Source organism: Orbicella franksi, chromosome 9 (genome assembly GCF_964199315.1).
Source record: "Orbicella franksi chromosome 9, jaOrbFran1.1, whole genome shotgun sequence".
In the NCBI taxonomy this organism is placed as follows: Eukaryota; Metazoa; Cnidaria; class Anthozoa; order Scleractinia; family Merulinidae; genus Orbicella; species Orbicella franksi.
This window is the reverse complement of record NC_138153.1, coordinates 11,051,718-11,078,874: the sequence shown is the minus strand read 5'-3', so window position 1 is coordinate 11,078,874 and position 27,157 is coordinate 11,051,718. Positions and strand designations below refer to the sequence as shown.

Below are 27,157 nucleotides of genomic sequence, written 5' to 3'. Positions count from 1 at the left end.
GCTCTCTTTCTGCCCCGGCTCCGTTCTTGTCTCTTTTTAATTTCTTCTCCACATTACTCAGGCTCCTTACCCTTTCAGGCCTCGAACCTTCTCATACCGCTCGATTAGAAGTCCCTTTTCCATACCACCACGCTAGGAAGTTCAGTTGATAGTCACCCCTTGATTATTTAATTTTAAATCTACATAACAATTTAATTCTTCACCTGTTCTAAGCATGATCTCACAACACGAAAACATGCATCGCATTTCTCAATTCACTGGCTCCATGGCGAATAACTAGGGAGGAAAGTTTCGTTTCTTCTCAGCACTTACTTGGAAACTCACTGACTCGGTACAACAAGGCTTTCGTTATCGTTTAAATTATTTTTCCATCTGAATCAGTTGTTTGAAATTGTTAATTTCCATAACCGCAAAAAAACACAAACACTTTCGCACTCTTCGTCTCGAATATCGAATGATGAATCTATATCTTCAGTAGCTACATCTTCTAAACTCTCCTGTCAACTTTGACTGTTTGTCCTTGTCTTGTACCTGTGGCGATGTCGTCGTCGACTTTATACACTCTGTCCAACATTCCGACAGATTACCAAAAGTGCAAAAAAAATACGTATACTACTGCAAATATATGCGAAATCCGTGGGCGGCTTTTTGCAAGTAAATCAATGGAAAAATACTAACTGAAACAGCAAGGGAGGTAAGTGAATGGTTTGTTGAACTTCATCTTCTTTCACAAATTGACATGTCTGCTGATCCTAACAGCATTTACATGTAATAGCTACATGTAGCCGCGAGGCCCAAGTCGCTATTTTTAATTAAGCAATTTTGAGCTCCTTTGTGCTGAAGTTCCAAAAATTGAATTTCTTTCTTTTTTTTTTTTTAATTATCCGTATTTTGGACCCTGAATTTGAAAATCTTCTCTAAGTTTAAAACAAAATTCATACAAAGCGTGTAAGGCCAAAAGGGAATCTATTGTTTCGACGGTTATTTACTTTAAAGAAAAGAACTGCGTGCGAAATAAATGTATGGAGTTATGTGGAAATATTGCATTCGTCGCTGAAATTTACATACATATGTAATACATATGTCTCGATTTGGACAGAGGCCTTTTGGGGTAGACAAAACCATTTGTCGCACTTTTTGTGAACTTTAACGACGAATGCAACTCAATTCCCAATGCTACACAGCGACTACTTCGTTTTTATTTTTATACGGAAATATTGCCGTCATCATGCTATACAAATCGGCATCGAAATTGTTAAGGGGCTCTCAAAATTCTCGAAATGTAGGATTAGCGCTTTGTGAGTTATGGTAAATTAGATGGCGGCTCTTTAAGGTGGCCTTCTACACAGAGATATTGAGTGTCTCCCCCAGAAATTATTTTCCCGAAACATGAACATTCAAAGTCTCTGAGCATTTGCAAATCGTATTTTGAAACGAGTTCGCTTTAGGGTACGGACCACTAGAAAAGTGATGGGGGCAGGCTTTTTCAGCTTGCATTTTTATTTTCACGTCCACTACTTCTTCAGGATACATTTTTCGAAGTTAAGTCCCCCTCACGGTTTTTTTTTTGGGGGGGGGGAGGGGGAGGGGGGAGGGGGAGGGGGGAGGGGGAAGGGGTTTCTACCCCCTAAATCTTAATCTTGACGTTCCCCACAATCCCTGGAAAAGGCTTCAAACAAATATTTATTGTGTTTCATAAGGCCAAAGGTCTTTTTGCTTTACTGTCGAAATTATACTCCGGGGGAAACATAACCAAGTATGAGACACATCCAAGTTCTGAGGAAAGTTTATGCATGCTATTGCCTGAAATGGCCCTGCATTGCATTTTTTTGTTTGATGTTTAGGGAAATATCAATTTTATTACCTCATTGGCCTTGTAATAAAATTCATTCTTGGCATGTAGTAAATCAAGCTTTTAGCCTAGATTCTGCGGGGAGTGGCAGTCCATTAACAAATATGGGGCCGAATTGAATGGGCTTACCCCCGAAACATTTAGCTAAACTGACGCATCTTCGGTGGGCTTTCCGCGATTTTCAGCTGATGAATTTAATATATCGATAACACTTGAACTGATAAGAATAATGGGTCGCTTACTTTGCCAAAACCTAAAATAGATTTAAACTGCTCATACTAAACGCAACAGTTGATTGCCTTTGGACTCTAATGCTTGTCCATCGCTTGGAAGTGCTACAGTTCGATATGTATGAGCACATCTGTGCCCACAATATTCCTTTTTATTATATGGAGAAGAGTGTTTTACTGGGAACTAAACCACTCGTAGATTCCATACGCCACTTCATCCGGGACCCGAGTGGCGTATTTTCCGTATGTCACCTTTGTGAGTGTCGTATCGTTCAATGACGATTCCCGCCTTTTGCTTTTGCTGAATTGGTTTCTCCATATAATAAAAAGAACATTACACGTTGGCTCGAAGATATGAATTTTATGTTCTCGCCACCGTAATATCCTCTATATACATTTCAGTTGTGAGATCAATCCTGTATGTCGAGGGTTTCAAAACGCGGTATGCGCTTGCTTAAACGCAAACGAATCAAACAGGATCAGGTTCCTGGTAGCATGGCTGTTTATAGCTCGTTGGTTTTCTCCAAGGGTGATGAGGTTGCTGCGCACAACATGTATTAGCCTTGAAAGAGAAAATTGTCCGTTTTTGTAATTGTAGAGATAATCTGGTGAATGGGAACCAATAAAACTGCAGTATAAACTAAAGTGACTGCCATGTTGCCCTTCAGGCGGGTACAGTTATAAGCCCGTCAGTGCAATTCACTCTGAAGGAATTATGTTTTTCTTCACTTCTTCTTTGCACGTTAAAGGTCACAACTATCTCGGAGATAAAGATACAACATGTTCAATTTGTTGAATCTTTGTCCTGTTATTTCGTACTATTAGTTAGTATTAGTTAATATATTGGTTAAGTTTTGTCTCATCCTTTCTTTAACCTTATGGACGGGATAAATCTAATCCCATGCTTCTCTAACCATGCATTAATAAATTAGGTTCGTTTTTACCCTCCCTATAATGAACGCAACCTTTTATAAAATTAGTGGGTAGTTATTCAGTAACAATTGTCGCCTGTGACCTCAAAAAGTTCATGTTCGAGTGGTAGCAAATCTGTCCCACAGGGACGTTTTGTTAAAAAAAAAAAAAAAAAACTATTGTTGTACCTAAGGCCACCTTAAAACAACTTATTAGCCCATAAATTCCTTTCGAATTTCTGGTAGGACTAATTCAATATCCAGAGCTAATATTTTGGTACCTAGAACACTTGACAATTATTCGCCAAAGGCTCAGTCGACACTGGTGAATTTTCACCGAGACGAAGTCGAGGTGAATATTTACCAATGTTCACTGAGCCTGAGGAGAATAATTGTCTTAGTAATATATAGATTTAGCCGAGCCTAAAAGCGGAGCTTCTCAGTTACTTTTTGGAATGCTGTTACTAATGAAAATAATCGAACATATATGTGAGGAAAATTGCGAACTATTTAATAGTTTCAGCCGGAAATAGGATCACATCAGCAGATCGAGGTGTAAGATGGTGTGATTATGAAATATAGAGCCATGATTTCAAGGATTTCTGGGAAGCCACTAAAAATCTTGATCACATAACAGAACTGTCTTCTGTGCTTTTTGCTGGCATTTCCTGTTCTTTCCTACCTTATTCAGAAAGACAAGACATTGTTATTAATCATTATATTCTTTCTTAGTTAACATGGGGACTCCCACACAAAAGAAGTTTAAACATCTTTTTGCTGTGGGGACTGATTGAAATGCAGAGGTTACAATACTCAGTCCCTAAATCTCTACCAAATGAAATCTCGCAAAAATACCAAAATAGTATACATATGTGAAAAGTTGGAAAGTTTTGTTTTCTAACTTGTCCCCAAAGACACATTTAGCCATCCTCACTTTTGTCTGGAGTCTCCTCCTGCTGAAAGGGTTTACAATAAGCAAAATCACTCTTGCATGAATGGTAATTATGATATTTTTTTTGCTGATCATGAATACTTGCGTAGGCTTCTAATAATAATTTTATTATTCAATTTCAATGTGATTTGTTCTTCTTCTTGACTGAGATTGTGGACTACAGGAGCTGTTATTGGGTTCCATTAATTAATTTTGCTATTATTAAACTATACCAAGAATTATAAGCAAGCTAAGAGTAAGTTATATGATGTACATGTATTTTGTCTGCACTACACAACCAAATGCACTCAAAGGTTATGAGGCATAGGTACATTTGTCAGAAGAGCCCAGCATATCCAAGATATGTCTTGATTGACACATCAATTAAGATAATTTACAGCAAAATGGATAAACAATACATCAATATCCTACATGCGCCAAACTGGACATAGGGGTTACGAGGCAATCATTTAAACAACAGATTGAAATAATTTATAAACAAGAGAACACTATTTCTACAACAGTAGGGAACAAATTAGCCTTATTGGACGTTGCGAATGGCATGGCAAGGCTCTCTGCCTCCATTTCGTGTTGGCAAAATATTAATTTATGCCATGTCCAATGCAGATTATCACAAAATTGATTTACAAACACGATAAATATCATTTCAAAGCCAAAAAAGCAATTATTTAAATAAACCATGAGTAAATTATCTCTAAGAAAAACTGATTAATTTAACAGGCACCTTAAATAATTAGTTAATATATGTGTTTCTTAATAATGTAATACAGTGTATCTGTCACAATGTTGCAGCCATGATATTACAACACACAGGATGGGTTGCAGAACTCAACTTCTAAGTCAGTTTATTCAATGACCTTAGTGCAGAAATTATAATCCCATCAAGTTGTCTGTAAAAACAGAGAAACCAAACAAATCATTACAATCCTAAGTAATAAATTATTGAACTCCTTTGCATGTATGTACGGTGTATGTTCCATTAACATTGGGGATCTCTCAGAAGCTGCATCCATGATAAATTAATTTGTTCCTGCATGCATTTGTTTATAGAACGTTTCACACTTTAATGTCTGTCATACTTATAGTGATCTCTGTGTTCTACAAAAATTAGTACACAAGAAAAATACACTCAGTAAGATATTGTTTACAATAAAAATCAATGCCTATAAGCAATAATAAGGACCTTAAATTTATATTAAATTTTTCTTTAGAAATATCTCACCAGGTCATGGTTGCTTTGAAAATCTTTGATGTCTTAATACAGGCTGCCCTTGTGTAAACTGTTCATATATTGAATGACAGGAACAGACATGTAATCATACTGTAGCTGCTACTTGAACACCACTGTTATTCAGATAAAAACAAAGCGATTATAATTTATTATAATCTTTACACACTAACAGATGACATTCCTTTCTTTGATACACAGTGTACTTCATTGTTAGTTGTTTACTGAGTGTTAGTGAATCAAATGCTAGGGGCTGGTACCCCAACTTTCACAGTGGCAGGCTCTGCCCTGAGATCCAAAGAAAACTTAATAACTGTAATGAACTTGGCGACTTGCTTTTGAGAGCAAATCCAATTTGCTTTAAACAAGAAACTGCAACATTGCAAGTTACAACATTGTGCCCAGTCCCAATCAAAGGGCCATCCAGGCTGTTTGGTTGTACATATAACTGTACAACTGCATATGAGTTCAGCTTCCAAAAGAAAATCAGAGTCTGTCAGGATAAATACTGATGTTCTTGCTTACTACATGTAAATCTGAATGTGCAGTACCAGAAGATATTCACACCCAACACCCATTCATGGCCAGTCTTCAAAAATTCCAAATTAAAGTATCAGGAAGATAGAGCTCTAATAGAGAAAAAACCTCCATGTGGGGTATGAATCTTTTCTTGAAGAAAACAATGTCTGAGAAATCATTAATTACAAAATAATGTTTAAGAAATATCTTACCTGGTAATTCCAACTTTCAGAAGATTTTGTAATCTAGACTGTCTGGCCAGTTCATATATTTGACAAGTTGACACTGGGCATGTTTGTCAATTTGTAGGCTTCACCATCACATTACAATAGTAGCATTGGTCAACTAAAAACAGCATAATTTGGTTAATTAATATACACTGTACATTATTACGTTGAAATATTGGTGTAGATCGTTGCACACCAACAGATACAGAACCATCACGGATATGATATGATATTTTTATTTTTATTTTGAGGGCAACCCTAAAAAGCTGAATCCGGAAACCGGAATCCGGAACTGGAAACTAGTATCCCGAATCCAGATATTATGAATGATGATAGAAATAATTCACTTCAGCAATGTCTAATAAATAAATATGGGGAAAAACTATTTTGCTGTTATTTACTTTCTTGGCTTCACTTCAGCTACAAACTGTAATTGCTAAAAAAAAATTTGACTAGTTCTGAACAACCCTTAGCTATACATCTGGCCCAATTGTTCAAAAGCTGGATAAAGCTATCCATTGGGTAATCACTTTCCAGGCAGGGTTAGTGATTTTTCAGGTGGATAGAGTTACTCATAGCCTGCAAGCAGGCTCTAGTATCTGTCTCTAGTGCCTGAGCAGGCTAAATAAGTGTCTAGTGATTTTCTGCATTGGCATGTCAGCGAGTGCCTCCATGCAGCTTTGCCGCTCATGCCCCCGGCCCAAACACAAGAGCCTGTTCAAAGGCTTAGTTACCCATCTTTTGTTCAACCTGGCTCTGGTGAGAGTGTGGTTCTTGTCTAGATCAAATTGCTATGAGAAGACTGGTGAGTAGCACAATAGCAACAAGCTATTGTGGTGAGTTTCTGGCAGTCTTTAAGCATCTTTTAACAACATGTGGTCCAATCTGTTAGCAAGTGAGAAGCAGACGGAAGTAAGCGTGCAACATTTCTATAAATTGTTTTAATATGATGGCCGCCAAGAATATGAAATGCTGACTTGTCACAGTATCAGTGTGGAAATAGTGTTGATCCGGAACTAGTTTGGTATCTGTTAGAAAAATCAAATATTATATTAAGATGAGCCAGGTTAGCCTTTGGACTTCGAAAGTGGGGGGCGTGACTGTCAATGTACAGGGGGCTGCCACTGACAGACATCCTGTTCTCTATGACATTTTCTATCTTGTTCAGTATCTACTAGACATAAAGGGTAAATTTATACCTCTGGAAAATTGAAGATCGCTTATTAAACAAAATGGCAAGAAGATCTTTTAAATCTTATAGCCGCGCTTTTAAAATTTAACTGTTTTGTTAATACTACAGTCACAATGCAGTGCACATTCCAAAGCAGTTCTTGATGATTCATTGATTACTGTAAACACATCACTTGATCAACACAAACTGTGTCATATTTTATTGCACCATCAATCTTAGCCTTTGCGAAATCTATGATGATGTAATGGTCTTAATCTGGAAGTTCACTCGGGACATGCCCATGAATGATACAAAAGGAAACGAGTGTCACGCTATTAATAATGCTTTTAATAAACAGCTTTCTTCCTGAAACAGCAAAATTCAATTTGCTTGTGCTTTAAAGTAGTCACACAAGTCACACAATCAGGGGGGTTTAAGTTATCCACAGCTAATTTTGGAACGGTTGTGTTTTTTCTCCTAGCACTGACTTAAACACTGCAAGTTCTGGCAAGCTCTTGTTTACCTCGGCAAATACTTAATTTTTCTTCAAATCTCTTAACTCGCTGTGATGAAACAGCCAAAGAATTTGCTTCATTTGCCAAAACCGACAAGAAATACTCGCAAAATTGCACATAAATTAATGACCGTCACTTCTGGCGAAATAAAGTTGCAAAGTAAACATGATCTTACAGTGTGTTTGTCATGTAGCGAAAATGAAAGCTGCAATGTCAGCGCATTCCATGGCTGACATAATACTCTTTTTTAGCGTATTTATTATTTCCCTTTGAATCCAATGCTTCGATAAAACCAGAAGAAAATATATATTATACACAAATAAAGAAAACAATATCCGTAACACTGTCCTTGTATTAACGTTTCAACAGCTTATGGCGAATAAACATCACATGTTGCGTGTTCAAAATTTGGCTGAGAGGAAGTCTGGGTATGGTCACTGACCAAAAAAAAAAAAAAAAAAAACACTGGTAGAACATGAACCGCACTCGGCCCATGGCCGTGCACTTAATTGCCAGCAAGCTTATTTTAGACGCTCTCAGGGTGCTTGGAATTAAATTACGACGCACTTTACTAAGATTCTCATAATCATAACCCTCACTAGAAATAACGGTTGCCCAAATTTCAACAGATGGAGAATTTTTGTGTCAGTTTGAGGTCCTTTTTACTTGGCCGCTTATTTTTTACAGGCAAAAACCTAAGCAAAACAATTTTCAAGTATTTGAAGAACTTGTTTTCTTCGAGTTGTGGATTCTGGTTTCCGGTTACTGGATTCCAGTTTTTCGTTCTGGATTCCGGCTTCCAGTTTCTGGGTTTTAGGGTTGCCCCACCTTTAACAGAGTGTTTGCTTTACATTCAGTTTACACATGGCTGTTATCCAGCATAGGCAGACTTATAAGTTTGCCTTCAAAAATAAACTGCAACAACTACTGCATCTTTCATCACCTATTCTTGTGATGAAATGACACAAAATCCAAGTACAAGAAGTCAAAAGCATAAAACAAACTTACCCGGTAATGCTTACAGTTCCTCTTACTGTCTGCATATGCCTTCCATAAACTGGTACTGCCTGGACAATGTACTCATTATTTTTGTGATCACACCTTAAAACATCACTGTTATATAATTTGTCCTGAAAAAGCAATGCATGAACTGTTATGCCTTTGGCACTCACCGAATACCTTTACATGATGTACAATGTACACCACATCAACATTCACAATTCTCTTTACTTTCACTGTAACTTTTTTTTGTGTCATTTTCCCTAACCTGAAGACAGGACTTCCACATTAGGTGATAATTTGCCTCTGAAATCTCTATGAATTCACAGGGAGTGATAACAATTAAATCGTGACTAATTTTAGCAAAGGAGGCGTTCAAATGTCAGATTTTAATGTTAAGTTTATAACTTTACATTACTCTTTGTATATATATATATAACCTCTCAATAATTGCACCTGTAGACAGAAGGTGTGCTGGGGGAAGAGATGTTCTAAACTTTCTGAACTTTTCCCCCTTACCTGTAATAGGATGACTATTATGAACTATGATTCGCAACCAACACCAACATCAGGTTATGTATACACATGTATATTTTGTTGCTTCCTGTAATCATAAAAAAATAAAAATTTAAACCCTCCATAAGGGTCATACCAAATAACACTGCCACATGTAGCTCTGTTACTGGAAATTAATTTAAGTGAAACTGTTGAAACAGCTCTGTCAAAATTGTTTCTCGCAGTTAAGGCAGGATAAGAGAATATACACATAGTACACAGCAAAGGCCAGAGATACACACATTTAGGTTATTAGTTAGGATTTTGTGAGCTTCTGTGCTAGGTGTGGTGGAAAATAATGGACTATCAAAAATGAAGGTTCCTAAGACATTTTGACAACACTGAGAGGAATGAATATATAAATTTACAAAAGAAAGAGAAGTTCTTGCCCTGTCCAGTTCTCTGTCATAAAAATATCATTTACACTGTACATATATTTATTACATATGGTTTGTGTTCAAAGCTGATATAATGCACACTCTGATTGGCTAATTCTAGTGCATTATTTATATTTACATGGTATACGTTGGTAAAATCATAAAACATCACATCCGACTAAAATAAAAAATAAAAAAATAAAAAGAAATGCCTACATGTAATTCATAATAATTTAAAAATACTTAACACTAAAACCGATCTAATTCTTTACTTTATTCAAAATTATGCCCATGGGTCAATTACGAGCATGCTAAAAGGTCCTAACACAAAGTGAAAGGAAATTAAGAAAACTATTGCTTTTTTCCTGAAATTTGTAGCGACTGAAAACAATGATTGAACACTCTGAGAGATCATTCTATCACCCTGACAAGATAAAATTTAAGGAGAATAGAGAATTCACAAAGTTATATCACAAAGGAATTGGTACTGGACAGGACAAAGGAAACAGCCAGGAAGAAACTGAAACTTTCTTCGATGAGCAAAAAAGTATGCATGCACAACAAAGAAAACAGTCAGTGACATTTGGTTAATGAGTTACAATGTAGTTAATAACAAAATTAGTGTGAAGAAAAGAGTAGAGAGAGAAAGTGTGTGTGTGAAGAGAGGAGAGCGCTCTTGTAATAAGCTCCGAAGCCGGTTAAGTTTATCAAGCTTTAATCAAGGAGTGAATCCAAGATGGCTGACTCACATGGTTAACAACTAAGATATACAGGCATCATGGGGAAATTAATCAGCCTCGCAAGGCATGATGGCTAACACGCTTTTCTCTTTATAATAGAACATCAAATATATTATTATTATTATTTTTTTTTTAACAAAACAGACAACCACTAGACATAATAATAATAATAAACTAATCAATCAAGTCCCTATTCAGAGAGTTTGTTTGTCTCTTTAGTACTTGTCCCAATAATCATATAAGGTCCAAAGCCCTGTTTGTAGGGTTGGTCGTCCATCCCGTCCTCCGAAAGGACGTCTACAGCAATGGGTAGTGTTCACCTGCAAGAAATAAAAGGCAGGTCGATTCAAGAGTTAGTCTGTGTAACGAGCTGGACGTCGAGTTACTCGGCCATTCCGGGTGACAGTTTGTCCAACAGGTGAACTGGATGCTGCAGGACGGGAGGGTGCCACTGGTGAGGATAGTGTGGGTGGCTGGATTGTGGCACAAGGTGGCAAGGGGGACACAGGAAGTGGGGTTTCAGGTGCTGGAGATGATTCAGATGAAGGTACTGTGGGTGCAGTTGCTGGCACTGGTGATGAATCTGCTGTTGGTCTGGACTGCAAATGGAGTCGTGGCACACCAGCACGTGATGAATATGGTCGCAGCTTATCTGGGAGGGTTGGTACAGGCCTGGGCTGAGGTGGTGTTAGACTGCTTTGAGAGGGAACAAGCTGTACCTGAGCCCGATTTCGTCTAATTTGTGAGGTGCCAGTCTGTATTAGGTAGGATCGTGGACCAGCAGGACTCACTATCTGTCCAGGAATCCAAGCCTTAGCTGAGGAGGATGGTGGTGGCTTGGCGTAGACAAAGCTTCCAGGAGGTAGTTTGGGAAGTGGTGGTCCAACACGCTTTTCGTATGCTTTCTTTTGCTGTGATTTGCGGTGGAGGTGCTCAAGCACCACGGTGTCGCGTGGGGAGGCGCGAGGTTCTAAGGTGGCGGCAGACTGTGGTAGATCCGTGCGAAGGGTGCGGCCAAACAAACGTTGAGCTGGGGAGAAGGTGTGTCCAGCAGGTGGAGTATTGCGAACAGAGAGTAACGCTAGGTCCACATCTTCCGCAGTGAGAAGAATGTGTTTGGCAGACTTCACTGATGCTTCAGCTCTGCCATTAGACTGAGACCAATAAGGTGAGGAGGTAATGTGATGAAATTTATATTTCTCTGCAAATGTTTTGAATGCCTCAGATGTGAATTGAGCTCCGTTGTCTGTGATGAGGGTATGGGGAACGCCGTGACGTCCAAAGTGTTGTTTGGTTGCTTGTATGACCGCTGAGGCCTGGATGGAGGGAAGCCGATCAAGTTCGTAATAGTCACTGTAATGGTCCACAGTGACCAAATAGGCAGACCCATTAAGAGCAAACAGATCTTGAGAAACCAGTTGCCAGGGTAGCGTGGGCACTGGGTGAGGCTTTAGTGGTTCTCGAGGATGTTGCTGGGCATGCTGTGCACAAGTGGTGCAGTTTGTGCACATGTCTGTGATTTGGCTGTTGAGGCCCGGCCAGAACACACAGCTACGGGCATGTCTAAGAGTAAACTCAGTACCGCGATGAGCTGCATGCAGCTCGTAGAGGATGCTTGGTCGAAGCGAAGAAGGTATGACAACACGATCTTGTTTATATAGGAGTCCTTCGTGCGTGGTAAGTTCATGACGGACCGACCAATATGGATGTACGAGGACAGGAACTGCGGCTTTGTCATTTGGCCATCCTGTTTCAATGAGAGTACGCAGAGCTTTCTGTTCAGGATCTGTGTTTGCTTCAGTTCGGATTTCCTGGACAGTGGCATCCTGGAAACCAGAGAGTTCTGGGTTGTTCCCTTCAAACTCCACACGGTACACCAATTCATCATGGACTCCCTTGTGTGTTGTCTCTGGCAGAGGTGCACGAGAAAGAGTGTCCGCAATAAGGAGTGAGGATCCTTTGCGATACTCCACCTGGAATAAGTAGCGCTGGAGTGTGAGCATCATGCTCTGCAGGCGGCGCGGGGCAGAGGCCAAAGGGCGTTTGAAAATGGTTTCCAGTGGTTTGTGATCACTGTGGACAGTAATCCCAGATTTTCCGAAGAGTAGCTGGTCAAACTTCTGAAAGGCATGCACAATGGCAAGTGTTTCTTTCTCAATTTGCGCATAGCGCTGTTCAGTTGGGCTGAGGGAGCTGGAACTGTAGGCAACAGGTTGCCAATGGACCTCAGGTGATTTGTTGGGATGGTTGACAGGCTGAAGTAGGACCGCACCAAGACCATATTCAGATGCATCAACTTGCAGTACCACCGGGGCATTTACATCAAAGTATCGAAGGCAGGGAGCTTTGGATACTAGCTCCTTGGCTTTCGTGAATGCTTCGGTATGTTGATCAGCCCACAGGAACTCTTGGTCAACATGTGTAAGGTCACGGAGAGGGCGAACCACTTCACTGAGATTGGGACAAAATTTGGACAGGTAAGTAATGGTGCCCAAGAAACGTCGAGTGGCCGCCTTGTCCTGAGGTTGAGGCATATTCAAAACAGCATTGGTAATTTCGATGCTCGGTTTGAGCCCCTCTGGGCTGAAGACATGTCCCATAAATGGTGCAGTATATGTTTTGAATTTAATCTTGTCAGGATTTAGTTTAAGATTGTGCTGAGAGAGTCGTTTCAAGAGCTCAAATACCGTGTTGTCATGATCAACATGTGCATCGGCCAGGGATTCGCCACGGCCAACCACAATAATGTCATCAGCAATATTGACGACACCTTCCATGCCACAAAGAATATCATGAAGACGACGCTGGAACTCTTCAGGAGCAGAGCTGATACCAAAAGGGAGTCGAGTCCAGCGGTACCTTCCCCATGGAGTGTGCATAGTGGTCAGAAAGGAAGACTCATCAGTTAATCTGATTGTTTGGAATGCATCCTTGATGTCAAATGTGGAGAAAATCTTGGCCCGGTGGAAGCGGTGGATGTTTTCCTCTAGAGTAGGAATGGGGTACACTGGCCTGATGATGGCTTTGTTGATTGTTTGCGATGGGTCTAGGCAAATACGAACTTTCGCAGGTTTTGTGTCAGAGGCAGGGCGCTCACGAACCACCATATTTGAGATCCAGGGTGTGGGTTTGTTGACCCGAATCAACTGTCCCGTGTTAACAAGTTTGTCTAAGGCCTCTTTGATGGTGGGAAGTTTAGGGGCAGCATAACGGTGGGGAGCGGCTTGTATAGGTCGGATATCAGGGTTGAGAGTTAAGGAGAAGGGCTCATCCAGTTCACCTAGTCCCTCGAATAAGTTAGCATAAGCAGACTTTATGTAATCAAATGTTAACTCACCAGGTGGTGGCGGAGGCAGCACTGGGGCAGTGAGCAGTGTATTTGCAGTGTCCACATCATACTTGAGAATTCCCATGCGTGTGCTGTCAGCAAGACCTAGTAGTGGGGCATAGTACTGCTGAGAAGTAATGACTTGAGCCACTATGTCATAAGACATGCCACGACGAGTGCAGTGAAGTGTGACTTGGCCTCTGGTTGGGATGATGGATTTTGAATAATCCAGTAGTCGAACCACTGAGGGTTTAATTTGGATAGGTGGCAGCTGATTAAGGTCATTGACATGAATTGTATTGCACGAACAACCAGAGTCAACTTGAAATCTGAAGTGCTATGATGGAGGTGATGATGACGTGGGACCGATGTTGAGGTCAACATAGATTCCTTTGGCTGCAGATTGCACCTGATAAACCTCATGAGTGACAATGTAGTCGGCTTGCGGGTCAGCTTCTGCATCTGCAGCTGATTCTGATACAACATGTATGGACGTGGCCCGGCACACTTGTTTCCAGTGACCCCGTTTTCCACAGCCATGGCAAGTATCATTGGAGGCAGGACAGTCACGGCGGTTGGCATGTGGTGCACGCCCACACCACAGGCAGGTCGAAGCACTGGAAGGGCCAGGAGGTCGGTCCTTTACACGTCGATTCGGATGGTGAGGAGTCTTGGATTTGTCCACTGCTGGGGAAACCTTATGTGCTGCTTCCTCGAGGTGGTGTTTTGTTATGGCAGATTCAGTTTTCAGTCCAGCCTCAAAGTCACGCGCTTTGGAAATTACCTGAGCGAAGGTCAGTGTTGATAAGTTTTCTCTGGCAATGATATCGCTTCGGAAGGGCTTAAAAGTATCATTGAGGCCAATAACAAAAATGTCCCTTTGTAAACGATCGTCTACTGCTGTGGGAAAATTACATTTCTGATATTCCAACCTGACCAGTGTGTGCCAATCTTGTATTGACATACCAGGTTCTTGTTTCAGAATACGTAGAAAATTGTGAGTACTTTGAATGATAGGCTCTTCTCCAAGGTAGTGCTGTGAAAGCTGCGCGAGCCATCTAGCTGGATGTTGTTTGTCATCATCAGGAATTTGAGCGTCGATTGTGGTTGTGAGCACGTCCCATTCGGCCGGAGGAAAGGCTCGGCGAAGAGCGGCCATAACTTTCGGCCTTTTTGTTGCGATCCAGTAGTCGTTGCTGTCGACTGCTTTGGCGGGGTCTAAATAGTCCTCCATTATGCAAAAATCTCGAAAGTTAGCCAAGAAAAACTTGAACGCTCGGCGGCGATCGTCAGAGTTAGCGTCGAAGATTGGTCGATCTTTTCCCATGGCGGCGAGTGGAGCGAGAAAGAAAACGGTCACAGACTACAGAGGCAAGAGGCCTTCAGGCGATTGCGGGTTCCGAAACTTCTGACACCATGTAATAAGCTCCGAAGCCGGTTAAGTTTATCAAGCTTTAATCAGGGAGTGAATCCAAGATGGCTGACTCACATGGTTAACAACTAAGATATACAGGCATCATGGGAAATTAATCAGCCTCGCAAGGCATGATGGCTAACACTCTCACCAACTAAATTGTGTATGTATGTATGTATGTATGTATGTATGTATGTATGTATGTATGTATGTATGTATGTAAAACTTATTTCTATTACCAAGAAATGGTCAGGGCAAGAACTCCTATGCCCTAAATTTTTTTCTAAGTATGTAAATGTCATTTACACTGTACAGTTTACCGAGTAAAGCTCTTCGCAATTTTTTTTTCCATTAGTACTATCCCACTTTTGAGGAACATTTCCATATTAAGTGTAAATACTGCATATTTGGGGAATAACCCATGTACCCCCAACCAAAAGCAGTGGCACTGATAAAATGAAATAGTAAATCAAATGAAAGTAGAACTTTATTTGCACACAGGATTTACATGCACAATCGTCTACTCGACATTTGGACTATATAAGCATTTCACCAAACCGAACTAATTGGACAGACAACAAGATAACACGAGGAAATCTACATTATAAACACAATAATTATGCATTTCACTTCATCCGAGTGTTAAAAGCAAATCCCTTCTCAGTGAAAGGTAACCGAATGAAAGAGAGGATAAAGAAAATTCGTTTAAGCTTGCAGTGTTAAAGTTTAATAATTATTCACGTTTAAATTTGAATATTACAGTGTCCATTTTTGTCGACGGCTTAATTTAGCTTTGCAGTCATTTTATCGGCGGTAGCTTTGCCAGTCTTCAACCAAATTAACCTGGGAATTCACCCAAGCATTTCGCCAAACCGAATAAATTGAACTAACAAAACGAGGAAATCTCCATACTTTGTAATCACAATATGCAAATCTTCACATGGGAACGTTAAAAGTAAATTTAGCAAATCCTGTTCGCTTCGGCTTAAAATGGTTTGTACATCTTTCTTGGTTTTCAACAACAGAAGAAGAAATTTTAGCAGTCTACGAGGCGGCTGTGTCAATAACACAGAGAAAACTTCAAAACTCGCCCGGCCGTGTTTACAAATACGGTTTTGGTTAAGCTTATTTTTAGACGTGAGGTTATAAGCTTAGGTTGACGACGAAAATCGACAGAAAGCATAATTTGTTTACAACTTACAACAACCTCCACAAAGCGATTCACTTGCCATTGTTTAGAGATGAGAGAAATTAAAACGATGCAATTTATAAATTGTCTCACAGCATGGCGTCAAATAAGGAAGACTTTCAAAGGATTCCAGTTGAAAATAAGCTTATATCGCCGAGGCAACTTGTTAATTTTCATAGCAAACGCAACAACGAAAGTCACTTACCGCAAGTTGGCAATATCAGTTCGGCCAGTGTAAATCTTCCAGGCAGAAATTTGCAGCAAAAGTTGTGAAGACTGAACTGAACTAATCTTTTCGACAGATCGACGAATCAACCACTTTTTCCCGCTGTGTTTACTGTTTAGTAACACTCGGACATGTTTGATTTCCCTTGTTCATCACCTGACCAAGTCATGTGACTTTTCTTGCACGGCTGCACAGCGTCACAACGCGCGAATTTTAAAAACTTGGCCCTGCAGTCTTCTGAGTACTTTCACATCCTTCTATGGCCCTCGTTAGCTTTGGTTAACGGCATTGTTCAGTATTATTCTCTAGCCCTTGACTCGCTATAATTCAAGGCATTGTTCAGTACTGTTTCGCCTCCTTCCCCAGCGCTGGCCCGCTCTTTTTCGCGATCTTTTTCGCTACTTCTTTGCCTGTTAATTCTTGCTTTCTTTTTAATTCCTTCAGTGCAACCCTACCTTAAAAACATTAAATCAACCTCCGCTATCGTTTGTCGACATAACAAATAGAAATAAGTTTTCTTTCCTTTAAAAATCCCGCCAAGAAAAATGGCATTCTTCTGCTAGAGACCGAGGGTGCATTTCTCCGTCGACCTATTAGCTGGAGTATGGCCGCCATGTTGGGCAACTCCGCCGTCGCCGTCGTCGTCGTCGTCGTGCGTACGCGCCCACAAGCAATACCGCTAGCCATGAAAACCATGAGAAAATTCATTCATGGGTTTCCTTTTCTTTCCCATATGAGTATGGGGCTCCGCTTGGCGGCCCTTCGGGCCGCCGGAGCTCCGCTATAATTTTCAGAGGTGAATATCAACGACTACAAAATAACGGACTAAAACATAAAAACACAGACACAATTGTTCATGTGCATAAACGTGTGCAGCCGTAGTTTTAATAATAAGCTTACATGTATATCGATTTTCAATCAATCTACTCATAGAGTTCGGCAGTATAGTAAGGCAAACGAGCGAAACTTTCGGTCAATCGATCTGACCGGCTGGCGATCGACGCAACCATTGCGTTTACGATTCTTAAAAGCCTTGAGTACGAGTTCTTGAAAAGATTTTTGATCAAAGGCCGACAGCAGTCATTTTGAGAATTATCCATCCTCTGAAATATCCTGGACTTGGAACGATATCTTTGGAATGAAAACTTCATTTAGCAACTGTCCACCATGTTTACTTGCCGAGATAAAAGATGGCGAGCTTAGTGACCAAGCTCTAGCGGGGTCAATATACCGACATATGATGAGTTTTTCGACTAATCAGAATGTCCAATTCTTATATTCACCTCTGGAAATTATACTAAAAGCTAATATCCTTTTGTTAATAAGGCATGAAATTTGGAGAAAGATTCTCCCATAGATAGTCATTAAAATACTCCTCACTCCCCCACATAAGTAGGACGCAAATTTCGTAGGTGTCTGACAAATAGATACACAAAGAATAAATTGGAATCAAGATTTTTAGATGTAATATATTTTTCCATTTTTTCAAAAATTATCTTTGATACGATTGACAATTATGACTTATTTTGGTAACAATCTATTAAAGCGAAATAATAACTTAAAAGAAAAATGATCCTCAACGAAATCAAATTGCTTAGATCGCACGGTTATGGAAGGTAAAACTGTTGTTTTCTTCCAACTTGCTGCTCGTTTACTGTTTTAACTGAGGATATGTTGAAATTGATACAGAAACTCGGCATGCATGATCAATGCACTATAAATCATTGCATATTATTCCTGAAACGGTCTACTTTATAAGAAAGCAACTTTCATACTATACGATAGTACGAAAGTTATACGTTTAAGCATCATTATCTACTTTCATTGATTCAGTATTGATCTTGCCTTTGTCTGTTTTTTTTTTTTTTTTCTGACACAATGAGAAACTAATAAAAACATTCTGATGACAAATTCAGTCAGGCAAATTAACTCACGACACGTCATATGACGCCATCGACAACAACAAATCTTATCTTGAAGAGTAATATCACTAAAAACATGCTACTTTCGAGGTTTGCTACGAAAACAAAAATACAAAAATCCTCCACGAAGTCAGCTCTGCTAGCTAAATCAACTAAAGCGTGTACAAAACAGCTTGCAAATTCATTTTTCTAGCCGGCTAATTAAGATGCTTGTCGATTGATTGCGCACGACATCATCGAGGAGCTGATTTAATTGTAATCAGCAGCAGCATTTTGGATGCCTACTTCTTGAGTGGGAACAGGCTCACTCGAGAAGCCGGCCTTTCCGTACAGAACATATTCTTCTTTCAACTCCATCTCTTGTAATTCATATTTGTCAGGTCTTGGGAAAGCTACTTCTGTTGGCATTCCATCCCCAGAATCCCTGTTTTTCAATTTATTCCTTTGTTGGCAATAGCGAACCAGGAAAATCGCGAGGAGAGTAAGGACAAATACACCACCACAGGAGACACCAATGACCAGTGGAATGGAGATCTTTCCTTTGTCTTCTTTTGTTGGTTCTAAACGGGGAAAGCAAAATAACTAAGGAAAGAAGAAGAAAGTCTCTTTTGACCTGTTAGAGAGCAAGTGCATTTTTATATTAATACCTCCGATGATCGTCAGTCAACAAGCGTATCATAAACCACTGTTTGTGTTATAAGAAACAATGATGACGGTTTACACTATATATTCGTGTTAGGTTCTTGTTTTAGATTGTTAGACCATACCTTCAACATCCTGCTCAATTTTTAGGGATTCCGGATACACGTTCAGAGAACCCATTTTGCCATCCTCTACCCCTTTTTTCAACGGGGCCAATGCAACTTTTTCCTCAACGTTAGTTTTGAAGAAGAGCTTGAATTTTACCAGGACGCTTCCAGGCCTAAAAAGCGAACAGACAAGATTATTGAACAAACCTTAATCGACTGAATAAGTTATGAAGTGCTTTACAGAATGGTCAAACGTCACATAGTGCTTACTTGAATGATATAATTTTTACTCCGAGAAAGTTTTCCTCTTGAGAATACTGTTTCCGGATCTGCAATTTTAAACGATAAACTTAATTACATATTGACACCATAGCGATAGATCCTGTTTTTTTTTTTCACACGATTAAACTTTTCTTGATTTTCTTTCTCGATTTTTTCTTTTATTTTACGGTGCCGCTTAATTAATGGCCCTTAAAATAATAAACACATTTACAAAAACTAGTTCCTTCCCTTTTATAACGAATCTAGCCTCTTACGCAGACGCTATTATGGCTAGTCACGCACTCGTTTCAAGAAAAAAAGATTATTACATAACGAGCACCGAGAAAACTGTACTCATAAAAACATACCGACCGCAATTTTTTTTGCAGAGATTACGTATATTATAACAGGAACATGCATACGAGACGAAATCCATGCCCCTCCCGTTGAGACACACTGCAGCAAGGTGCTCAAATAATCGTGGCATTGGGTTCCGAAAAGACTCAATAACGTCTCAGGTAAAAACTAACAAAAACACCTTTAAATGAGAGCCTATTAAAATGATAACACGAAAAATATACAACAGGATGCATGCATGTAAGATTAAGAAACAAACTACAGTTCTTTTGTTCTCATGTATTTATGTTTCCCTGTTAAAGATGATACAAAAGCGAACTAAACTATTGATTTCCATTTCCAATGTGCCCTCCATGCATTGGACTGTTGACTGAGCTCTATAAAAATACATGACTTTAACACAGCACGATAAGCTGCACATGTCATGATCGAGATCTTTTCTCAGTGAGAAGTTTAGCAGTCATTCTTTGTGTATATCAATCGTACCTCGTTTTCAAGGATATCGGATAACAATTTAAAGGCTTCGCTTTCTTTATCCTCCAGCTCATTGTCCCATGGCCTTTGGATACGTAACTCAATGATAAGCTCTAGAATGAAAAATAGATACCCCTACTGGTCAGAATAAGATATCTTCCTCACCCCCCGCCCAAAAAAAAAAAATAATAATAATAATGATAATGATGATGATGATGATGATGATAATGATAATTTAATTAATATAGCGCTAATTATATACTTCAATATTTATGATATATACTTCAGTTCAGTATATATGATAATGATAATGAAATGATAATGATAATAAATAATAAAATAAAACAAATAAAACAAATTTCTCAATCAATCAATAAATAAACAAAAACAAACAAAAGAAAACAGACAAATGTCAAGACAGAGGGAGAAAGAAAACAAGAAAAAAAAACAACAACAACAACACAGCAGCAACAAGGACTGGGATGATCATTAAAAAGTATTATATGACAATTACAGAAAAAACCTAGTTTGTAGAAAAAACAAGCAAACAAAAACAGCAGACAAACAAAAAACAACAACAATCAAGCTAAGATTAGCATATATAGTCTTCGTAATAGATGGATATATGTATAATTGTAATATTTTTACTACCTGTCTCTGATTGTTCAGTTGTTGGATGGGCTGTGATGGTTGATGTATACATGGTCTTCTCATCCGTGGGACGAAAAGGCGTGGGTAAAACTGCAACACAGGTTTAAAATAATGGACTTTATTCTGCACTTGAGCAAATGATAGTGTCTCGTAACGTCTTTATCAATTGCAAGAGAATTATCTGGACATGATTCTACTGCTCATAGTCGTCGACTGGAAGCAAAAAAAAAAAAAAAAAGAAATCCAATTTTGAATGTGGTTTAAAAACATGGCGTCCTTGGTATACATGACATTTTTGCAAGACTCTTAGAGAAAAGAGCATTTTTCCGTTAAAAGTTGTCACTGCGAAGATCCAAGAAATACGTGAGCCAACAGCCAATAACCAATTATGAAATTCAGTAGAAGTAACTTCTATAATTGTCATACTTTTGTTCATCTTGGGTGGTAGTGTAATAAATGCCAGGTTCAGGGCGTGAGGTTTGCCAGCTTTCTTTATAAATATTTTTAGTTCATGTTTTAACCCACTATAGCAACCTTACAATGACCTCCAATAGAATCATGTACGTAGTTATACTGGCAACTGGTAGCATCATTGTCACATAGTTTACCAATTTATACTTGCTCAAAACATCGACAACAAACTTACCAGCCTCACAGTGATCTCCCGTATATCCCGCTTTGCAGTTACATGAATAATTGTTGATACCATCCACGCAAGAACCACCGTTGTTACAAGTGATGTTAACACAGTAGTCTACGTCTGTTAACAGAAATTAGAAAAAACTCAACAACACGTGGATGAGAATCGATTACCTAATAGATATATTTTTGTGTGGGTGTTTCTCTTTTTTGTTTTGTTTTGTTTTGTTTGTTTGTTTGTTTGCTTTTGTTTTTGATTTTAATGAGGCTTAATTAAATAAACTGTTTTCCTTTATGTTAGGTCGTGGAAACGGCATCATCACGGATAGGTTAACAAGTGCAGCTTATTGTCTTCTTGATTTTTCCTCGACATAATCTGAGACACAAATTTGTGCACCAATTGTTGCAAAACAAACAAACGAAAACAAAATAAAACCAAACCAAACCAAAATGGGAACAACCTTTGTGTAGTACAAAGTACAGTAAAAATTGAAATGGTGTGATTATGTTGTTTCAGTGACCATCGCTTGATTCTCAGAGGGTCGATAATATGCACAGAGGAGAGCGTAAACTATCTAGAACGTGGGAAGAGTAGACCGTGTGGAATCAAACTCTCGAATAGGTTGATTGTACGGTACGTGGCGTCAAGGTTAGCAAGCTCGCTTCAGGATCGAGCGGCCGGCCTAAGTTACATTTTTTGCTGGGGACATTGTGCTGTGTTCTTGGGCAAGACACTTTACTCGCACAGGACCTCTCTCCATCCAAATGTACAAATGGGTACCGGCAAGTTTAATGTTGGAGGTACGTAATCTTGCGGAGGACTAACATCCCATCGAGATAGAGTAGAAATACTTCTAGTCGCTTTATGCTACTGAAACCAAGATAAACATCGGCCTGATGGGCCACTTGGCTCATATATAGACTTTACTCTTACCCTTACGTTTTGTGCATTTCTTTTTAGCTTATCTGAGCTTTCAGTTATTAGTTTCGATTATTTTAAGGTCTTCTGGCGGCTCTATGAAGTCATTAAAAAGGTAATAGATTCATTGTTTTAAATTTTCTTCGAATCTGTAACTGCTACAATACAAATGCTACAGTACAGAGACATACCAATCTCACAACGATTTCCGGTAAACCCTGCCAGGCAGTTACACGAATAACTGTTGACACCATCAACGCAGGAACCACCATTGCCGCATTGGTGGCTAACGCACTCGTCAACATCTGTTAATAGCAAATGAATCAAAGAAATATTAAAATATGAAATTTGCACTTGTCAAAGTTAACCACTGTGTATACTTCTACCACTTCCACCATCACTACTACTTTTACTATTACTACATGTATTTCTACTACGACCATGAAGATGACGATTTCCTTCGACACCGACTTTCGCGTTGGCATCAGCGGCAGCGTCAGTATCCACTTTTTACTTAGCAGTCTTCTAGGGATCTGGATTGAATTCTGCTAAGCAGTCATGGGGAATATTTTTCGCGCGATCTATATGCACAGCTTACCTTCTCTTAAATTTAACTGTATTGTTTACGTGAAAATGTAATTTAATACTATTTATTTATTTATTTATTTATTCATTTGTTTGCGTACACGTTCATATTTTGATCGGGCTTACTAGAGTGAATTCGTATAACCCGTTCCTTATATGTTAATGAGGCGCATAATATTCTAATGACCAGTTTGGGTACGTAAGAGGTCGTTTTGCCGTTGAAATGTAATGGACTGTTTAAAACTGAACCAGAATCTTATTTGCAAGGGAAAAAAAACAGTGAAGGTGCGCGAAATACGCGTAGTACTTTTGAGTATTCTTGCCATTTTTTTGATGTTACATTACATTATATGGCTGGCTTTCTTACGCCTGTGGCTAGGAAACACTCGTGCCGGTATTTGCACGCCGGAATGCAAGCATTGGAAGATAACAATATCTCATTTAAGGCTTGTTATTTAGAATAAATGTCCACAATTAGGAATCTGAAGGCCTAGGAGAGTTTTCTTTTCTATTCAACCTTAACTTCCCAAAAATTTGGAAACGGGGACAACAGGTACGGAAATTTCCCGGGAAATTAAATTTTCCAAAAAAGCGGAAATTATTGAATTCCCGCAAAGCGAACCACTCAACCGAAAATACCGGAAGGAAAATCAATTTCAGGACAAAATTCCGGGTAAGAAATTTTCGAAGATTTGGATACACCTCGCGAGGTTGTTCTTTTGTTCATAAATTCCAGAAAATGCTCTTCCATTCGTCAATGCAAATTTCCAGAAATTCAAACCGGAATTTTTCACGAAATGGAAATTGCCATTGGTTTCAGTTTGGTGCGTGCTGTTTTACTTGTTTTTCTCATTACCATTCACTAATTCTTAATAGCATATAAGAAAACGGATTATACGAATTCACTCTAGTTAGCGCTTAGGCACAATTTGGTTAAATAAATGATTGATTGATTGATTGATTGATTGATTGACTGATTGATTGATTGATGGTTGATTGATTGATTGATTGATTGATTGATTGATTGATTAACTGACTGACTGAATGACTGACTGAAATTAACTTACCGGTTTCACAGTGTTCTCCAGTAAAACCCGCCAGGCAGGCGCATGAGTAATTCCTTATACCATCGACACACGACCCTCCGTTACCACAGGTGTGATTGATACAGTAGTCGATGTCTGTCAAAGCAAAGCAAAGGAAATAGGCATTAAGATCAAAACCTAATGATAGAGTTAATTATTAAAGGAAATACGTTACCTTCACAGTTCTTTCCATCACCGCTTAATCCAAGTGGGCATGGACCACAGCTAATTGTGTCGCTATTTGCAAAGCATGTCACATTTGGATAGCAGGCATCAACGGTACAGTTTGTGATTTTTACATCACAGTTGGGACCGGTAAAGCCAACGTAGCAGTTGCACGTGTAATTATTCACAAGGTCGATACAGGTCCCTTAAAAATGGACAAATAAGATAAAGAAAGGTAACAAAAGAAGAGAAACAAAATGTTTCCTTACGATAATAAGCAACATACACACATTAGAGACCCTTCTTTCTATCATGTCATACTTTGCTTTGTAGCTTGTTAAAAACTCTCCAGATTGAATTCTTCTCTGAAAGGAGAAGGCAAAGGAAGTCTTGATTTGGCTGTTAGCAAATGTAATTGTGTGTACATGGGGTGCAATTAATTCCGCCTTAAGTTGTTGTAAGCTGCAGTTCTTCCCATGTTCTTGTTCGAAAGCGACGTTATGTTTTGCACCCGCGCTCCCCCAAAAATAGTACATTCAAGTCGTAAGCTTCTCAGGTGACTGCACTTAAGCTTACTAATTGCTGACTAGGTAGAAAAGAAGTCAATTAACTGCAATATTTTCATGTTGTGAATTATACTGAGATTGTATCTGCAATGGTTAGAGTGCTATCTACATTTCAGTGGGATAAAATGAAGAATACTTGACCAGTCAAAATGTTGAACGTTGAACGCGAGAGGCGGTTATAGAAAGCAATCACTGCCAACTTTTTATTTATACTGCACATGCTCAATACAGCTTCTGCTACTGTTCTACCGTCTTCCCTCAAAACCCTTCTTTAATGATATGCCGTAAAAAGATAAAACAATAATACAAGTACAAACAAAGAAAGAAATCTGCATACCGTTTACACATGGAGATGAAAGGCAGTCGTCAATGTTTACCTCACAACTCACACCAGTGTAACCAGTTGGGCACACGCAAGTGAAGTTGTTAATTTTATCCAGACATTTACCTGATGAAACGTTTCAAAGGTACTATTAGTTTTCCAAACACTGCCTATGATTACTCAGTTGTATCTTTATTCAAACTAATCCGTCGCGAAAACGAAGCTTTTCGAAAACGCTCTTCGAAGCTGAGGAATTTGAAAACGCCCGCTTTGCCTCTTAGTGTGGAGGGAAAACATTTTGAAAACGGAGTTTTTTTTTTTTTTAAACGATGACGTAATATTAATCTAGCGATTTCCCTGCACAAGCCTGCCTCAGAGACAAACTCAAAACAGTCAGTGATTGTTTTGTTTTCAAATTTCTCGGGCGTAGGGTGGACGAAAAGCATTTGATACGTTTGCAAATTTCTCTGGCCTTGCAGAAAGATTGCCGGCTAAAGAGTTTTGTCCAAGGCCATTCAACGTCAAGGACAAAATAAAAGGTTTCAATATATAGATTTAGCCAAGCCTACAAGGGGAGATCCTGGGCCGGGTTGCTAAAGAAGAACCCGGCCCTGATTACAACAAGCCAACCTGGCTTGAGCCGGCGATCCTATCGAAAAACCAGCACTTGGGCTTGATGGCTTCACCTTAAATTTTCAAAATTTTAATTAAGGTGGCTCTGAACCTTATGCACAAAAATTCTTTTTTAAATTTTGCAAACAGTTGCGTTTTTTCATGCCTACCAAAATTTTATAATATAAAAAATTCACCGTGCAGTTTTAGAATAATAAACTCTTACAGCTGAAATAAAGGGTGTTTTTGTTGCTATGGTAACTTATTGTGTCGCGAAAATGATAACAACGTGTCTACCAATAATTGAGCAGTTTTTTGATACCATGACTGTAGCATCAAGTGACAAAGAATGGTCATAGTGACCCATCACAATCTAACTGCTGGAAATTGCTTTGAGCCACCTGAAGCGTCCACGAAACCACCTTCTGTTAGCAAACGCCAGTGGTTGTCATTTTCATTGGTCGTTTACGGGAAGTTAGTCCATCACGGTTTGGTGATACCCAGCAACTTACTTACCGCGAACGCAAGGAGAGGACTGACACTCGTCGATTTCAACGTAACAATCATAACCAGTGTAGCCACTTTGACACTGACAGGTATAGTTATTGACATGATCGAAGCATACTCCTGGTGAAGTAAATCAATTGAAATGAGAAAGCAAGTAAATAAAAAGAATCCCGGCCAGAGGGATTCTTCATGGATGTGGCAAGAACTAGGGTCAATGTGACTCGTGTTTATAAATTATAAGTTTGGTTAGATACAATTTGATGTTATGCGTCCGAGAAAATTTGGTGCAGTTTTACTTAAGTTTCAATAGTAATTGGCTTTCACACCAAACCAACAGTGACATGTTCGCAGACGGCCAAACTGTTTTGTCCATGAATCATTTACTCACCATTTTTGCAAGGTGACGAGTCGCATTCGTCAATGTCAATAGTGCAGTTCCGTCCACTGTATCCGGGATCACACGAGCATCTGTAAGTGCCAGTGTAGTCGATACATTTTCCTGTGCAAACAAAACGTTTTGATCATTCTTTCCATCACTGAATCGAACCTTACGAGTAAGAGCCATTAGTAAAATTGTACGATCATAGAATATTACCCAAGGTACAAACAGGACTATATAATTCCATTTTTGTTTTAAATTAAGTCCACCACTTACCATGAATACAAGGAGAGGAAATACAGTCGTCATAGTCAATGGCACAGTTGCCTCCAACGTACCCAGGATCACATATACACGTGTAGTTGTTTATTCCATCAATGCAACGGCCTTGGGATGTGAAATAAGTGTAATATTAATCGCAATAAGTTGGGCCATTACAAGGGAAGCAAAAAAAAAAAAAAAAAAAAAAAAATTAAGCAGATTTCATCGTGTTTTTAAATCTGAATCTCCAAGTTTCAGGATTTGCAGGAA

The 27,157-nt window shown here is 39.1% G+C and overlaps 1 protein-coding gene across 5 annotated transcripts in view; it reads right to left on the bottom strand.

The window, feature by feature from the left end:
- Positions 1–4,372: 4,372 nt before the first annotated feature.
- Positions 4,373–27,157, bottom strand: part of LOC145498343 (von Willebrand factor D and EGF domain-containing protein-like) — a 48,100-nt gene continuing 25,315 nt past the window's right edge. The window contains exons 17-34 of one of the 5 annotated variants that reach the window (XM_081478261.1): positions 26,903–27,013; positions 26,636–26,746; positions 26,257–26,367; positions 25,144–25,254; positions 24,251–24,445; positions 24,058–24,171; positions 22,597–22,710; positions 21,494–21,607; positions 20,848–20,937; positions 20,209–20,309; positions 19,375–19,433; positions 19,123–19,277; positions 16,413–18,915; positions 9,124–9,208; positions 8,614–8,735; positions 5,905–6,037; positions 5,168–5,289; positions 4,373–4,835 (exon numbers count right to left, since the gene is read on the bottom strand). In XM_081478261.1, coding sequence (XP_081334387.1) covers positions 18,605–18,915; positions 19,123–19,277; positions 19,375–19,433; positions 20,209–20,309; positions 20,848–20,937; positions 21,494–21,607; positions 22,597–22,710; positions 24,058–24,171; positions 24,251–24,445; positions 25,144–25,254; positions 26,257–26,367; positions 26,636–26,746; positions 26,903–27,013 — 1,697 coding nt within the window. In that variant the 3' untranslated portion in view covers positions 4,373–4,835; positions 5,168–5,289; positions 5,905–6,037; ... (1 more) ...; positions 9,124–9,208; positions 16,413–18,604. Of the gene's footprint in view, positions 5,290–5,320; positions 6,038–8,613; positions 8,736–9,123; positions 9,209–16,412; positions 18,916–19,122; positions 19,278–19,374; positions 19,434–20,208; positions 20,310–20,847; positions 20,938–21,493; positions 21,608–22,596; positions 22,711–24,057; positions 24,172–24,250; positions 24,446–25,143; positions 25,255–26,256; positions 26,368–26,635; positions 26,747–26,902; positions 27,014–27,157 lie in introns of those variants that run through there. The other 4 variants (XM_081478260.1, XM_081478262.1, XM_081478259.1 and 1 more) reach the window with 4 other exon arrangements.